Below are 17,480 nucleotides of genomic sequence, written 5' to 3' on the forward strand. Positions count from 1 at the left end.
GTTTTTTTTTTTTAAATTTTGAAGCATAATTGGTATATCACAAATGGTTCATATTTAAAATGTACAGTTTGATAAATACCTATGAAACTATCACCATAGTCAACAAGATAGTGAACTTAACTATTATTGTAGACGTTTCCTCATGCCTTTTGTAAGAGGAGACTGAGAAGGAGAATAAAGATGTTGTGTTGTCCAGGAAACTAATCAAAGAAGAAAATAATCATATAGATAGGCAAAGTAACATGAGAAATGAGATGGCCCTCAGATTTAGTAATGCAGAGGTAACCGGTGATTTTGATCAAGGCAGTTTGGGTGGAGTGCTGACTAAAAACCTGATGGGAGTGTATATTAAAAAAGAAAGGGAGGAGAGAAATTGGGAGATTGTCAGGAATGGTTTCAGTATATTTTCTGCCAGCGGGAGCAAAGAAGTGGAACAGTATTAAAGTGGGATTAAGAGTCTTTCCTCTGGAGCTGTAAGGTTAGTAGCAGAGCACTTGCCTAGCATGTATGAGGCACTGGATTTCATCCTTAGCACTGCATATAAAGACAAACAAAGAAAGAAACAAATAAATAAAGGAGCCCCCGCTTTTGGTAAGAAGTGAGAAAATAGAGCACGTTTGTATGCTAATATCAATGATTGAGAGCAATATGTTAAGGATAAATTTCTCTAGAGATGCTGTTAAAGGGATAAATGGGGTGAGATTTAGTTTACAAATGTAGGAATTTGTATTATATAAAAACTTGGATAATTCATCTGTGGCAGTAGGACAGAGACAAAGTATGAAGATGCAGACCCTGGGATGTGGTTTAATATATTGTGGGAGCTTAAGGATAATCTCTTCAGCTAGCTTCACTGAATTTCTTTTTCTTTTCCTTTCAGCAAAGTGTGGGAAACAATATCATGCTCTCAATAAGGATGAGAAGGAGGCTTTTGGGGTTGAGGATCAAGAAGGTGTGAAATAGAATGGGAGTGTGAATAAACCAGGAGTTATAATACGCTTTCCTGGTAGCATTAAGGGTGCAGTTGAGGCCTGTGGTTATGAGTTGAAAGTGTGATCATCATGTTTAGATGCATGGTGTAAGTGCAGAGTTGGTGGAGAATTACACTGAACAAGGGTATAACTTTGCTAAGTATGATGAAATGAGAGAAGGACAAGGAAGTTGAGGGTGTTTGTAGGGAAGTGACTATATGAGTGCATCTGTGTAAGGAGGGCAGGAGGACTGCAAAGGCTGAGGAACAGTAATCTGTGTGAGCGATGACGGTGGCAGAAAGGGCAGAGTAGAGCCTACAGATTTCCTAATGTTAGAAGGGATTGTCTGTAAGGAGTGACTTCATAGTTTCTGGCCTGAGCAAAATTGTAAGGTTGGGGTTGTTGTCAGTTGAAGTGTTTGGTACTTTGTCATAGTCTATGGTTTGGTTATGTTTTATTGATTGTTACATATAAAATAGTATTTCTAGTACAGTTAATCCAGCCAAATATAAATATAAAACCTAGATCTTTGAGCACATATTAAATTTTTATATTGATTCATTAATTCAGTAAATGCTTGTTTAGTGCTTGCTATTTTCTAGGTGGTATTATAGGCGATGGAAATGTAATTCTGAACAAAATACATCAATCAATAATTTGCATTGGTTTTAGTTTATATTGAGAAAACAATGTTTACTGTATCAAGTAGTTGTTTCAGTTTGGCTGTGTATGTGTGCACGTGTGTGTATAAATGAATTTATGTCAGTTTTATGTCTTTAAAACTGTTTCTCTAGAAACTAACATTGTTATTTTTTACAGCACAGTTAAATATTTAAGGCTTTAGTAAATTCAAAAAATATAAAACAAAAATATTGAGGACTGAAGAAATAGAATTTATATTATACTTTATAGACAATGTGAACTTTTTTTAAAAAAAACTAGAACCTAATTCCTCTTTGGACTAAAAATGATATTCTGCAGACTGATTACCTGAGCAGTCTCCAAAGCTTATATCCTAAATGGAAGAAATTATGCTTTTACTAAGAATACTCAGAAAACATTATACATCCTTTGTTCTTTTGGGTTATACATTAACATCCTGAGTTTTGGACAGTGTCTGAGTTGTTGGAATAATATGTACCTTCTTAAGGAGAATTTGAATATGAAGGGCAATATTATATGCCTATATATTGATTAAATCATTTTATAACCTTTAGTGTTATTTTTCATAAAACTTGTGATAGCATGAGTCAGAGCACTACCACCCCTAAATCATTACCATGAGAGTTGAAATCAACACTTTCAGAGAAAAATGTTAGTTTACACGCTGGTTATGAATAAAGTTTACTATATATGAGCAATCTCATAAAAAGTCTACCTACTATTTTAGAACAAAAATGAATGCTAGAATTATATTCTATAAAAATTATGTGAAAAAGTGTAAGTAGAAAAAATTGCTTTGGATAATGAAGTTAATCTTAAGAGTTAGGTGTGAATTCTCTCATAAACTATTAAACAGATGCTTTGACTGATACAGTGTTCAGGCTGCTAACTATATGGACGTCTTCCATTTCTCTCTGTTGCTTTTGGATGTCTTAAAGAGGCAATTAAAAAAAATCCTAGGAATGCATTTTTAAAATTCACACATACCATCATAATATTTCTACTTTGCTGCTTTTAATTATCAATAAGGATTTCAATAAACTTTGTAACTATATGTTACTTTAGAGTCCTGTATATTGGAAGCTTAATTTGCCAACCTTCAGTGTGGAGGATTTTGTGAGACTTCCCTCTCACATTTCGACAGGACAGGACAGGACAAAACAAAAACAGTGGCTGTTTCTTGAGGTCTTTTTCATGAGAAAAGGGATTGATTGTTTTTTAAAATATACATTATATAAGCATTTCCAACTTGGAAGTATGTGATTTACAAATATCATTGTGAACACCAAGTGTCTAGCCAATAGCACATTGTAAGTATGGCTGACCCTTTCCTCTTTGATTATGATGGTACTGTAGCTTCTGTTATGGAACACTAAGAGGAATGGCCACCCATTTTTATTACTGAGACCAAATTAGTGCTGTATTGGACTGTTTCTGGGTTGGAAATTTGGATTTGTTTTCATTTCAAAATGTAAGAACTTCCTAATATAATCACTTGAACAAGCAAAAATCTAATGAGCACATAGTGATACTTTTATCTAGATGAGCACTGTATTTTTTTTTGTTTCTATTAAGTGATACTTTCAATGAGTGTGTGTTTAGAATCCCTGTTTTAGAATTTGCTTCGAGAATATTCCTTTTGAGATTTTTAAATTGAGAAAGTTTTTTTTTTTTTTGATTGGTTGTGGGATATAAGGAAAGATAAAGTTCTTTGAATTTGGACAGATGTGGGTTGAATAGCAACAAAACAAGTTAACTAGCTGTTTGACCTTGGGGAAATTACTTTAAAAATCTTGCTTTATTCATCATGAGAAGTATGATACTGGCAGTGTTATTGAGAATATTTGAATTAGATGGTCAAGTCAACTCCCAGTTAAAAATCACACAATAAATACTGTATTCTCTCTGTATCTTCTCTCTTTGTAGTAGTTTAGGGTATATTTGGGTTTAAAATGAGCTGGAAGGTATTTAGAATCAAGTCTACTTAAGAAAATTTGGGCTGGGGACATAGCTTAGTGGTGGAGCACTTGCCCGCATGTATGACTCTGGGTTTGATCCTCTGCACAGGAAAAAAAAAAAAAAAAAGGTAATTGTAATGGCAGTATAACAGAAAGACTAGACCGGTTTCAGGAGATTTAGCATGGTGCCATTTATGAGCTACTCACTGCAATACCTTGTCTTTCTAGATGGTAGTAATACCTTTTGAGTACTGTTTGTTTTTTCCATGCCAGAGTGGAGCCCATGGTCTTCCCTGGGATAGGCCATCCCTCTACTACTGAGTTACAGTCCCAGCTCTTGAGTGTTGTTTATCAAATTCCAAATATGTACCACACACTGTTAAGTGTATTTTATATCTATTTTAATTCTAACAGCTGCCTTGTAAGGTTGCTGTTATTGTCATTCTGCACTTGAGGAAATTAATGCAAAGAGGTTAGATAATTTTCCTGAAGATATAAAGTAAGTGGCAGGATGAGAGTGGATTGAATGTTTCTTTTTCACTTTAGAGTGTCCAACCTTCACCTTCTGTAAAGTTCTGGTGCTAATTTTATTTTACCTGAAGTTAAATTTGTGTACTAAGAGAAGTAAATGTTTTGCTCTTGAATCTGTGCTTGGCGGTAACAACAGTGTTCTCTTTATTTCTCTAGTGGTGATATTGGTAGGCTAGTATTAATGGTCTTTGTTCACTGTGGCTTGTATTTTGGTTGCAGATCTTAAAAATTATTGTTGAGGTAAAATATGTATAAAATAAAATTCACCATTTTAACCACTTTTAAATGTAGAATTTATTGGCACTGAGTTAATTCACAGTGGTGTTGTAGCTGTGAATTATCCTTACCTCTCAAACAACACAAAATAAATAAAAATATTTAAAGTTCTACACCGTATATAACATTATTAATCAAAATGTTTATGGCCTGAGATATGGTCTTGAAGGAGCCCATACTTACTGTAATCCTAATGCCCAGCTATTTTGGTTATGTTGCTTTCAGTCAATGAGATTTTTCTGATTTTTGGAGAGAAGTTTTGAATTTAATTCTATGATTCTGTGTGTTTGTACCCAAGCCCTCTTTTGCTTAAAATGTTTTTGGTTAAAGTTTTTATAGTATCCTGGGAAATCAGGATTCAATAAATAAGGATATGCATGCATCTCATCAACATTGTTTTCCCACGACAGATGCTAGTACTATAGACAAATGTATTATTGCTTTCTAGGAGTGTATGGCATTATAGAAAAATGGAAAATCTAGGTAGCTTTCAGTGCACATATAGACAAATAGAGTTGTGAAGCTTCTTGCTCCTTTATTTACATACACTGAAGGAACATGTAGTTAGCCATTAGTATAAACATAGATATATATTTTTTTGATGGAAGAGAGCTTTGGGAAATGAGTATATTAGATAGGTTTGATGCAAATGCATTTCTTCTGACCTCTACCTCTACATAGGCTCTAAAAAGATTAGCAGGAACTTAAGTTGCTTTGTGATGGTGGTGGGCAGTTAGGGGAATAAATGGAAGTGAAATAAATAATCAGGAGATCAGAAATGGTAAAATTTAAAATGCCTCTGGAAAGGGGGAAGGAACCTAAGAAACAGAGTCTATCCAAGATAACTCTATTTAAAAGCAGTAGGGAGATACAGCAATTGAATTTAGCAATTTTTAGGGGATTTTCTTTTTGACAATAGGAAACTTCTTTCTTTTTGCTGGGGTTCAGGTAATTAACAGGCACTTTTTATACATAGTGATTGTAGAGATTCTAAATTCCAAGAAGCAGTAATCAGTGAGAAGAGGTTTTCAGCAAAGGGCCATTAATTTTCTGTTTTTTTTTTTTTTTAACTTATAAGTTAATGCATCTGCTGTGGATTCTTAGTCCTCCATTGGTAAGATTTGTCTCCTTCAATTGTTGAACTTTTTAGAAGTCTGAGTACATATTAGAGATTCTAGAGTCCTCTGTGTTTTTTTGTAACATCCTGGTGTAGCATCGGATGCACTTAACCATTTACAACTTTCCTTTTCTTATTTGTTGTTCTGGCATGTAATATGCTTTCAATAAATGCTAGCAGATTTATTTTTTATTTTTTGGGGGGGACTGGGGATATTACCCAGGGGAACTGTACCACGAAGCCATCTCTAGTCTTTTTATTTTTTGAGACATGGTGCAACTAAGTTGCTTTAGGGTCTTGCTAAATTGATAAGGCTAACCTCAAACTTACAATCCTTCTTTCTCAGGCTCCTGAGTTGCTGGGATAATAGGCATGTACTACCACAGTTGGCTAAATGCTAGTATACTTTGGATGCTTATCATATGCCAGATAATAGACTAATAGATTGAAATTTGCCTCTTTCTAAAAAAATAGTATGAAGCAGCCTTTATTATTTTATTTTTTGAGAAATATCTATTAATTCTACTATTTGCTAGGAATTTGTAGTATGATAGATAACTCTCATGTAGTAAGAGAGTAATGGGGATATTAGACACACTATGCCCTAAGGAGGGTATTTCAAAGAGAAGTAAGATATCATTCACACTCTTTTGACTTTGAATCAGGTGTTTAGTATATTGAAAAATGACACTTAATAATTGTCCCTGAAGATCTTAGAGAACATTTGCTTTAAAAGTATTCAGATTGAATATTTGATTTGATAAATGCTTAAAGTGGTAGTAATAAATACAGACTTTGTTGTTGTTGGGGGTGAGTACTGGGTATTGAAACCAGGGATGCTTAATCACTGAGCCACATCCCCAGCCCTTATTTAAAATATTTATTTAGGAACATGGTCTTGCTGAGAATATAAACTATTTCTTTAAAAAATTTCTTTCAGTGGTAGTAATTAAAATAATCTGAATCATGAGATTTGTAAGTAGTTGCCAAGACAGTAAGCCAAGTTCTTGGCAGAAGATGATTTGTATGCAGTAATGGGCCACAGTTATTGGTTTGTGCCTAAGGGTCGCCTGGCTCCACTTCTTAGTTTTTTTTTTTTCTGCATGAAACATACCAACTTAAAGAAAATTATAGGAGAGAAATTAGCTCTAGGGACTACGTTTACTTTTTTCAGCTTCACTTTTTTTTTTTCTTTTTGGTAGAGTTATTATTAGGTTTCTAAACTGTATTCCCTACATATATTAAGAAGACAAAATAGAAAATATGGCATATTTATTCCTATACTGGAGGCTTCATGGAATTACATTTGATGTATTTTGCAACTCTTGTGTTGTTTGGATTGGCTCAATCAAATAGAAGAGAAATATGCCTTTCTTTTACCTAGATGGCTTTTAGGCCTGAAATGTCAGTTTCCTTTCTGTTACTACATTCAGTTATTTTACTGTTACATTTTCTTTTTGTTCTTACTGCCATCTCTGTAATTTGTATTTTATAATTTCCTGCTTGTCTATTGTAATAGACATTCTTTGATAGCAAACATATATCTCTAAATTAAAATAAAATTGACACATCTTACCAAAAGAGATATGCTAATAGCAAATAATCATATGAGGAAATGCTGCACATCATATATCATCAGGGAAATGCAAACTGAAAAATGAGATACATACACCTATTAGTATGGCTAAAATTCAGAACACTGATAATACCAAATACTGGAGCGGCTGTGGAGCAATGGAAACTTATTTGTTGCTGGCTGGAATACAAAATGATACAGCTACTTTAAAAGACAGTTACAGTTTCTTGTAGAACTAAACGTAGCCTACTCATACAATCCAGCTATTAACTTTTTCCAGAGGAGCTGGAAAATTGTATTCACACAAAACCTGCACATAGATGTGTATACCAGGTTTATTTTAATTGCAAAACTCAGAAGCAACCAAGATGTCCTTCAATAGGTGAATGTAGAAATGAACTCTTGTATATTCAGACAATGAAATATTATTTAGTGTAAAAAGAAATAAGCTGTCAAGCCATAAAAAAATGTGGAGGAATGTTGATGTCTTTTGTGAATTGAAAGAAGCCAAAATGAAAAGACTCCATATGACAATTCAAATATCCTGGAGAAGTCATAGCTAAGGAGGCAAGGGAAAGATAAAAGAATACCAAGTGCCAGGGCTTAGTGGGGAGCAAGAGGAGAATAAGTGGACTGCAGAGGATTTGATGGGTAAAACTGATGTGTATGTTGCTGTAAAGGGTAGATACATATTATTATAAATTTGCCTAAACTCATAAAATATATAATATTAAGAATGATTCTTAATGTAAAGTGAAGCTTCTGGGTGATAAAGATGTACCAGTATAATTTCAATAATTACAACAAAATTTGTAAAAAAAATAAGTAAAAACAATACATACTAAAGCATTTGCACACACAAAATATAAGTTGTGACTTTAAACTTTTTTGTGACATCTTTTATTATGGGTCATTCCTATGTTTTTTTAAGTCAGCTTTTTTTTTTTTTTTTTTGGGGGGGGGCACTGCGACTAAAGGACCCAACCAGCACAATTGTATAAAAGGAAAAGTTTATTTGGGGGCTCATGGTTTCAAGGGTCTCAGTCCATAGACAGCTGGCTCCATTTCTTGGGACTCCAGATGAGGCAGAACATCATGGTGGAAGAGTATGGTAGAGGGAAGCAGTTCACATGGTAGAGAGACAGACAGATCTCCACTTGCCAAATACAAATGTATACCACAAACCATGTCCCCTGTGCCCTACTTCTTCCACCCACACCTGCCTTCAGTTACCACTCAATCCCATCAGGTGATTAATTCTCTGATTGGGTTAAGGCTCTCATAACCCAATAATTTCTCCTCTAAACCTTGCATTGTCTTACACATGAGCTTTTAGGGGGCACCTCACATCCAAACCGTAACACCTACTTAACCATTCATTGATGACTTTTAGAATCCTCTTACTGATGTTCATTGTGTTTTACTGATAGCCTGATTATCTTTACAGATGCACATCCTATTACTACAGTGCACACACTTACTGGTGTTTTCTTTCTTTCCTTGGGGAGTGCTGTTGGCACAGCAGAGGACAATTCTTTGTTGTGTGAGACTGGCCTGTGTGTTGTAGTTACTTAACATCCTTGCCGCACTCCTTGTCCACTGTCTGCCAGTAGCAGTTGAGATGGGGAAGAAGGAAGGAGGAGGTTGGAGCATTCCTAGTTGAGAATCAGACTATAAGCCAAATGGTACTATTTGTGGGTTCCAGAGCTCATCTTATTACTTGTTTGATTGTGGTGCTAGGGATTGAATTTACGACCTCACGGCATGCTAGGCAAACACTCTACCACTGATCCCTCCTATTTGAGTTTGTTTTTAGTGTACTTACTAAAATCCAGTTGCTCTTTCATAAGGCCATGAGATATGAATTGCTTACATGCAAAAATCAGGCTAAGTATTTATTAGATATAATGATAATATATAATACATATGTTAATAATAATGTATATGTAGTGTTATCACGTAGAATATATAATAATCAGTAAAACAGGCATAATTATTGACCTTGTGGAGTTTCATTATTAGAACTTCATTACTAGAGTTTAAGAGCCTTGACGATGACTATTTTAAAGTTTATGTTTATATTTGCAGAGTGTGCTGAATATTTCGGTCAATAAGTTTTAAACAATAATATTTAAAAATGAATACATTTTATACATTAGAGGGGAACATCGAATAGTTGAAGCAGAAGTGTAATGTTACTAAATTTCTACTAATTAATTAGATTTAACTTTAGCATTGTAAAGAGGTGAGGATTTTTATTGTCAGTTTCTACATTTTAGTTTTCTAATTAGCCAAGTAATTTCTTGAAAGCCTTTTCAAATATTTACATTTAAAAACCAATTAGGTAAGTAATTCAGTAAACAAATATTTTTTGAGTACTTACTGTGTGCCAGATACTGCTCTAGGCACTGGGGAAAGAGGAATGGTCAAAACAAAGCCTGTGATTGCATACTTGCATTGTGGTGTGGGAGTTAGTAAGCACATCAAGAAATAAACAATGTTATGTACCATGTTAAAGTTATTTGAGGAATAGAAAGCAAGCAGAGAGTAAAGGAGAAGGCTCTTTTAGGTAGGGAAATAAGGTGGTCTCTGAGGAACATTTGAATTGGAATGAAAGTAGTTAATTAACCATGGATATATTTGGGAGAAAAAGTTCTTTTTCTTTTTCTTTCTTTCTTTTTTTTTTTTTAAGGCAGAATAAACTGCAAGTAGGCGTATTCAATCAGTAACCTATTAATATTTTCCCCTTTATTGTTACTTTAGAATATTCTATAGATTCCTCCTTAATCTAGCCTTCCTTGTTGTTTCTCTTAATTATCTAACTAAATGGGAATAATGCATATTTTTTAGGAAACATGAAATGTATAATATTTAATTTTTTATATAAATGTGTGTTAGCTTTTCATTGCTGTGACAAGTACTTGAGGAAAGCAACTTAGAAGAGGAGAGATTTTTTTTTTGTCTGTTTCAGAAGTTTCTGGCTCCAAAGCTCAAACATCATAGTGATAGGGTATGGCAGAGGAAAGCTATTCAGTCATGGCAGCCAAGAAGCAGAGAGACAGGGGAAGGGGCCAGGGAGAAGATATAGACCCCAAGGGCATGCCCTCAGTTATCTCCTTCTCCAGTCATGCTCCAGCTCCCTACAGTTTTCTACTGCCTCACAGTAATCCATTCAGATCATTAGCCCACCAAATAGATTAATCTACCAATGAGATTAAAGCCCTCATGATCCAATCTTTTTCCAAAAATCTCCACCTCTGGAGATTGCTGAATTGGGGACCAAGCATTCAATACTGAGTTTTTCGGGGCCATTTTCAGATCTAAACTATAGCTGTGTTATTATGATATATAATAGATGGTCCATAGTTGGTAGCCATTATTAACCTAGTAGAAGCTTATGGTCTTCCCTATACATCTTCCCAAAGAAGACTTGTTCATCTTTTAAACACCAATGTAAAGGGCATTTTCTTCCTGATCTTTCTTACTGTGCATGTAATCATGTCTTCCTTTGTTTTGTTATCCTTGTAGGTTTATTACATTGCTATTGCATCTGCCAGAGTTAGCTTTATTTATTTGTTTATTTTTGCCTTTTGTATACCTAGCTTCTAACCTAGATTGTAATATATATATTTGCTAAGCAAATGACTTGTAGTTAGGAATTAATTTATTTGGCTTCTAGTATTTATATGTATTTGAACCATTCAACAAACATGTCAGTCATTGTGATGAACATTGAGAATAAAAAAATTAATGCATTGCACGTTAACAGTAAAAATTAAGGTAAAATTATAATATAATGTAATGTAATGTGTGTATCATAATGTTCAGGGGGAGTGTGAATTGAAGTGGAGATACGTTTTCAAAAGGAAAAGAGGTAGAAAGTACAGGTATGAATTCTAGATTGTGAATGTTATTCAAAGTATCTAGTGATCTCCTTCCATGGGATACATTTATGATTCTTGTTGCCACTGACACATAAGCATAGATTTGGTGTCTTAAAGAGTTGGTTAGAATCCTACTGTCATCTCTCTGGATGTGACTGTAAGCAGGTTACTCATGAGTCTCATTTCTTCATCTGAAAAATGGAGATAAAACGTGCCTTCCTTAAGGTTGTAGGGATTAAATTATGTGCATAAAATAGCATTGGTTTCTAGAATGTAGTTGATATTACTTATTAGGTAAAATCATTTTAATTTATTTAACTTTATTTCTTCAGAGTTAGATTGAGAGTTTGTTAGGCTTTTGAATATACAAAAATGAGGTGGAATTTAATAATGTTGCTGGTAGCAGACTTTGGCTATGTTCCATTCTGTTGCAGGTGATTTCTTTTCCTCAGTACAAAGTGCTTCTATCAATCTAGAGTAAAGAAAAGAGTGCTCATCAGATAAAACTTATAACCCAGTATAAGGGGAGGAAATCTGTCTTAGTTGTTGTGCCCAGCACCAAGCATTAGCCTGGCATATTACAGGCACTTCAGATCATGTTTAAATGAGTGAATTCTGTTTAAATGAGAAACATGCAGTAGGTATGGAGTACATGATGTGTAATAGCACATTTTGGATAGCTAAGCGAGGTGTTTATGAAATATTGGCAAAGGAGAACAATTTTTTTTTTTTTTGTTTTAGCAGTTGTCTTTGAAACAGTTATAATGGATTCAGTGTAGGCATGAATCTTTTCTTACAGGATGCATATTTTAAAAGAAAGGTAGGCCAGCTAAGTTGAGCTAAAAGAACCACTTTTACTGAATTAACCCAGAAGGGAAACAGCTGATGATAATAAAAAAAAAGAGACAATAGAGATCACAATTTACAACTATTGTGTTAGATTTCTATGCCTTAAGTTATTGTACTTTAAAGGAAATAGAGTTCCCTGTGGAAAGATGGACCAATCTTGTTGATCTTCAGCTTCTGTCTTTCCTTTTGCTGATTCAGTTTGGGCATACAACCAATCCCTTGAGCAGTATTCGTTGCCTACTTTCTCTTTTCCTTGGAGGCATGGACTGGTGAGGCTACCAAAATGATTGTGGCAGTTTGTCACCATTGTCTCTTTCAGTTGTGTCTCCAGGCCATCATGGTTACTGGAGTGATCTTTGTATAATAAATTTGATTGTTGGTCCCTGCCTTGAAATCTCTAAATGGGTTCCCATAGTTATTAGGATAAAATTGCATATTCTGTAGTATAGAAAACAGATTGAGAACTAGCCTTTTACCAATATTCTACCCATTTTTTTTTGTTCCAGTGCTGAGCATGGGAAACCATGGTCTTGCATATGCTAGGCAACTGCGGCAAGTGCTTGACCACTGAGCTATATCTTCAGTCCCTACCTATCTGCCCCACCTCTCTTTTTTAATATGTATATTTTTCTATATTCCAGACAAATAAACCACTTGTAGTTCACTGAGTTTTATATTTTTTTTTTCACGAAGATATGCTGTTCTTGCAGGCATGTTCTTCTTGTCTTCTCAAGGTCATTAGCTACAGGTCATTTAAAAAAAATCTCTAAATTTATCTTCCGAAAACTTTCACTGACTTCTCTTTCCCATTCTGGATTAGGTAATTTTTCTTCATGTTCCCATAGCAGTCTGTTTCTTGACTGGATTCATGCTGTTGTAATAAAATGTCACAGACTGGGTAATTTTAAACGATAGAAATTCTTTTCTCACAGGTCTGGAGGCTGGGAAGTCTATAATTAGGAGCAGGCATCTGGGGAGGACCTTCATACTGCATTATCCTATGGCAGAAGGGTAAACTGAAGGGAGAGACTAAAAGATCAAACTCATAACCACAAGCTCTTTTATAATCAGATTTAATCTATTCAAGAGGGTCCTTCATAACCTAAACAGCTCTTACCTCCCTGCAATGATGTATTTAGGGTTAAGTTTGCAACACATGCTTTTTGAACAATACATTCACCTTAGCAACATGCAATAAGTGTTCTCAGGTGTATCTAACAATGTGTCCTAGAAGTCTACATGTCTTTTCTTGCTAGACTGAAAGCTTTTTCACAGTGTGGGATATTTGATTATCTCTCTAATTCCTAATGCCTATCATTGTCTTATACAGTACAGAAGCTGGAAGTTTGTGATTGGGTTAATATATGAAGTAATAGAATTTATCAGAGATCTAAAATATGCCCAACTAACCCTGGGTTTCAAGAACATGTGAGAAATCGAAGAACGTGGTACCTGCCCTGTTCATAAGCTTAGTTATATGGACAAAATGATGTGTAAAGCAATTAAAGATTAATAAAGTATAGCATTAAGTGAGGGCTTAGGTAGAAGATTTGAAAATGAAGATAAAATAAAACAATTCAAATTTTTTGAGTATCTGTTTCCTACTTTGTTTTTCTCCTTTCTACCACTACTAACATCCTTATATCTTTTAATATTTATCTTGTTATGCCCATGTTCCTCAGTAGAATGTAAATTTTATGAGGATTTTGTCTTTTTTATTTTTTATTATGGAATTTTTGGTGTCTGGCACAGGATAGCTGCTCAGTATAGCTGGGTGAATGGTTGGAATAGTTTGGAGAAGGAAGTGATCGGTAAGAGACAGTATTTATGAAACATTTTATGGAGAAATTACATCATAAAGTCGGCCTTGGGAGTATTTTATTTAATGAGTTGATAAGTGTTTATGTAATATTTAAGTGAATAATTACCAACTTTATTTTTATGTGAATTTTTTTAGGTTATATGTTGCTCTTAATTTTCTCTTAAAGCTTTCTAAAGGTTATACAGCCTCATTGTTGACTCAGAGTTTAACAACAAAACTTTTTTGATCATAGTGAGTGATGTTGGCCCTTTCCTTACAATCAGTAGCAATAAACATATTTACTTTATATGTTTATTAGAAAATAAGATACAATTGTAAATATGAGATATTATAGAGGCAATTATGTTTTATACAGAACTTTCCACTATTCTCGTAGTACTTGAGCGCTTATCTTTTACTTTGCATCCATCAAAATGATAATGAATAGATATGAACTCATAGCCATATAAGGTTTCTTCTGGTTGTTTTGCAAATTAGGGACCATAATTGACCATTCTTAGGTTTTATCAATTTCTTTTTTTTTAAATTTGGCACCAGCGATTGAACTCAGGGTCATTGAACTCAGCTCTTTTTTGTGTTTTATTTAGAGTCAGGGTCTCACTGAGTTGCTTAGAGTCTCACTTTTGCTGAGGCTGGCTTTGAACCCTGGATACTTCTGCCTCAGCCTCCCGATCTGCTGGGATTACAGGCACATACCACTGTACCTGACTGGTTTTATCAAATCTTAATCAGGTTTTAAATGTTTGTATGTGCATACATATGTGCTGCACATAATTTATAATTGCATCATTTCCATATATATATATATATATATATATATATATATATATATATTTTTTTTTTTTTTTTTTTTTTTTTTTGTGGTACTGGGGATCAAACCTAGAGCCCTGTGTGAGACAAGCTCTCTACCACTGAATTATATCTCTAGCCCATTGTTTACTTTTATAAAATTTCCTTTTTGCTTCCATTTTCTTCCTCTTCATAACTGAAGAAACTAAAATCAGATTTTGAATTTAAACTATAAAAATGTTAAATTGCCAAAATGTTTTTTTCTGGACTATTACCTAGAACACATAGATACAATGGGTTTGAATAGTCTTTTAGACAATAAAATTATTTGTGTGTCTCAAGGGCTGGCCTCTCACCATTTTCTTCTTTTTCTGAATTTCAAATTAGATATTCTTAGGCTCTCATCACTGCAGTAGACTTTAATAGCATCTGATCTGCTTGCTTTATTTTAGAGATGAGGTAAGTAAGACCGAATGACAACTGATTTGGCCATTTAACTGGTGGCAATTCATAACAAGGACAGAATGATATAATAGGTTTTAAATTGTTGATGAGAAAATTAACCAGACTGTGACAATCTTCTTTATGTTAACCACATTAAACTTTAAGCCCAGTACTGTTTCTAGAAATACATAAGGTTTTGATGACATTTTAAAATGATGTTATTTTAATGACAGAATAGTAGCGGAAAGTTGCTAGAATTTGTCAGTCCACCAGTCTGCCATATAAGGTCTGAGTGAAGTTTGGCAATACTTGTTTTGGTATATTTATTACTATTGTATCAACAGAAGGACTTTTCATCACTCTGATTTTAAGCCTTTGAAAAACCTTATATGATCCCTCCCTTGTTAGTTTTTGACAACTTGAATATGAGGATTCACACATATTTCATAGGAAGAGGTTTAACAAATAAATGCATATTAATGAAAACATGAGCACGATTTAAATAATTCAGTCATTTTCTTTCTTTTTTCTTATTTAACCTAAGAGGTTATATATATTTGTAGAAAGTCATTAGAGTATCTTAAATAGAAAAATGAAAAAAAGTCTTGTGAATGTTCTACATTTCTTTTTTGTTTGTTTTGTAATCATTTCTTTCCTAGGACTTATATTTCAGTTAAACTGGTACACAAAAATAGCACCTTGTATTCTCTCTCTTTTTTTAAGTGTGAGGAGATCTGTGTGTTTTTTTTTGGGGGGGGGAGGGTGTGTGTATGTGTGTGGGATGAATAATTAGTGAATATAATGGATGAGAAGAGATAGTTATAGAAGACTTTAGACAATTTGAATTTTGTAGTGGTATAATTTTTATTACACTGATATCTAATTTGAAGTTCAGAAAAAAAAGAAAATGGTGAGAGGCCAGCCTAATATTAGTTGCCTAATATTAATGCAATTGATTGTTAAATTTTGGTGAGATGTGTTCACATATTATATTTTTTTATGTGAAGAATACTGTGACATTTTTAAAGGTTCTTAGTCTGACTTCCTATGAAGTTTAAAAAATTTTTTCTTTTTTTCCAGAACTATAGCCTGTGTTTTGGTGTGGCACGTTAGTAATTGTCCTATGTTCTATTTCAGATCCCTGTATGTCACTGAGTCCACCATGCTTCACAGAAGAAGATAGATTTAGTCTGGAAGCTCTTCAAACAATACATAAACAAATGGATGATGACAAAGATGGTGGAATTGAAGTAGATGAAAGTGATGAAGTAGGTGGAAAGCTTTCTGCCGTACTCTTCTATGACAGAGTGACTGTGTTTCTAGTCTAAAAATTTCCTCTCATGTCTCATGTGACTCAACTCCTTCATCTTTAACATTTTTAGCTTTTCTGTTTTCACATTGTAATTTTACTCTATAGATTTATGCAGTTTTTCTCTTTTTTCCTGCCCACTTGTATACAAGTCTTCCCAGTTTTAAAAATATTTGTCTTATATTCTTGGGTTTCTCAAACTTATATTCTGTTCTGACTGGATATTGCTGCTTTACAAACCACCTCAAAATATAGTGTCTTAAAATGATATTATTATTCCCAGTTCTATGGGTTTACTGAGCTCAGCTGGGTAGCTTTTCTGTTCTCGTAATTCTAGACTGAGGTCCAATGGTAGTTGGCATTCATTTGAGAGCCCCTGGTGATGGAATATCTAAGATGCCTTCTTATCAGTAGTCATTAGTTTTAAGTATTACCATCTCGCTTTTGACCTAGTTTCCCTCAGATTCTCCATAGAAGTTGTTTCTTTGACTGTGGTCTCATTCTAACCAAATCCACTGTTTTCAGACCTCTTCAGCCTCTGTGTTGTATTTTTCAGTGTTGAGTTGCTTCCTTTTTAGTTTACATAATAGTAAATTACATTATTTCCTACCTTACTGTCTCATGTTCCATAAATGTGGTATCCTCTAATAATATTGTTATCTAGTAATTACATTCTCTAAAAATCAGTTGACTTGTTTGGCCTGCTCTTCAAAACATTTACTTTGAAACGGATCCTCTGTTTTCAGGTCTTTTCTGATTCTTCCATCTTTAAGTCAATTCATATTCCTGATCTTCCTGTATTGCTTTCTGCCAGACATTTTTACAGGTCTCTTACTTTTGCTTTACACAAAAGTAAGAGACATCTAAAAAAAGTCTCTTACTTTTGCTTTATACAATTAGTATATTTAAAGCAAAATTCTGCTCTCCTATTTTGAATTTTTCACTCCTTAGTGGTGTTTCTGGACCTACCTCATCTCAATTTTTATTCTTCCAAATTAGAAGTTGGCAGATGTTTTCTTCCATAAAGGGCCAATTCACAGATTGTACTGTGTCCTCCAAATACATATGTTGAATACCTCAGAATGTGACCTTACTTAAAAAATCATATGATTGAAGTAGTTAAGATGAGGACATACTGGAGTAGAGTAGCCCCTTAACTCAGTATGACAGGTGTCCTTGTAGGAGAGGAGAATACCTGTAGTTACACACAGGAGAGAAGACAACCAGGTGACAGTGGAGACAGAGATTGGAGTTATGCAGCTGTAAGTCAAGGAATGCCAAGGATTATTGG

General features: G+C 34.1%; 1 protein-coding gene across 2 annotated transcripts in view; it reads left to right on the forward strand.

Annotated features, from left to right (window-relative positions):
• Stim2 (stromal interaction molecule 2) overlaps positions 1-17,480 on the forward strand; it is a 170,230-nt gene that overhangs the window by 54,409 nt on the left and 98,341 nt on the right. For both annotated transcript variants that reach the window (XM_076864692.2, XM_076864693.2), the window contains exon 2: positions 16,018-16,148. In XM_076864692.2, coding sequence (XP_076720807.1) covers positions 16,018-16,148 — 131 coding nt within the window. The remainder of the gene's footprint in view (positions 1-16,017; positions 16,149-17,480) is intronic.

Source organism: Callospermophilus lateralis, chromosome 8 (assembly GCF_048772815.1).
Source record: "Callospermophilus lateralis isolate mCalLat2 chromosome 8, mCalLat2.hap1, whole genome shotgun sequence".
Lineage (NCBI taxonomy): Eukaryota > Metazoa > Chordata > Mammalia > Rodentia > Sciuridae > Callospermophilus > Callospermophilus lateralis.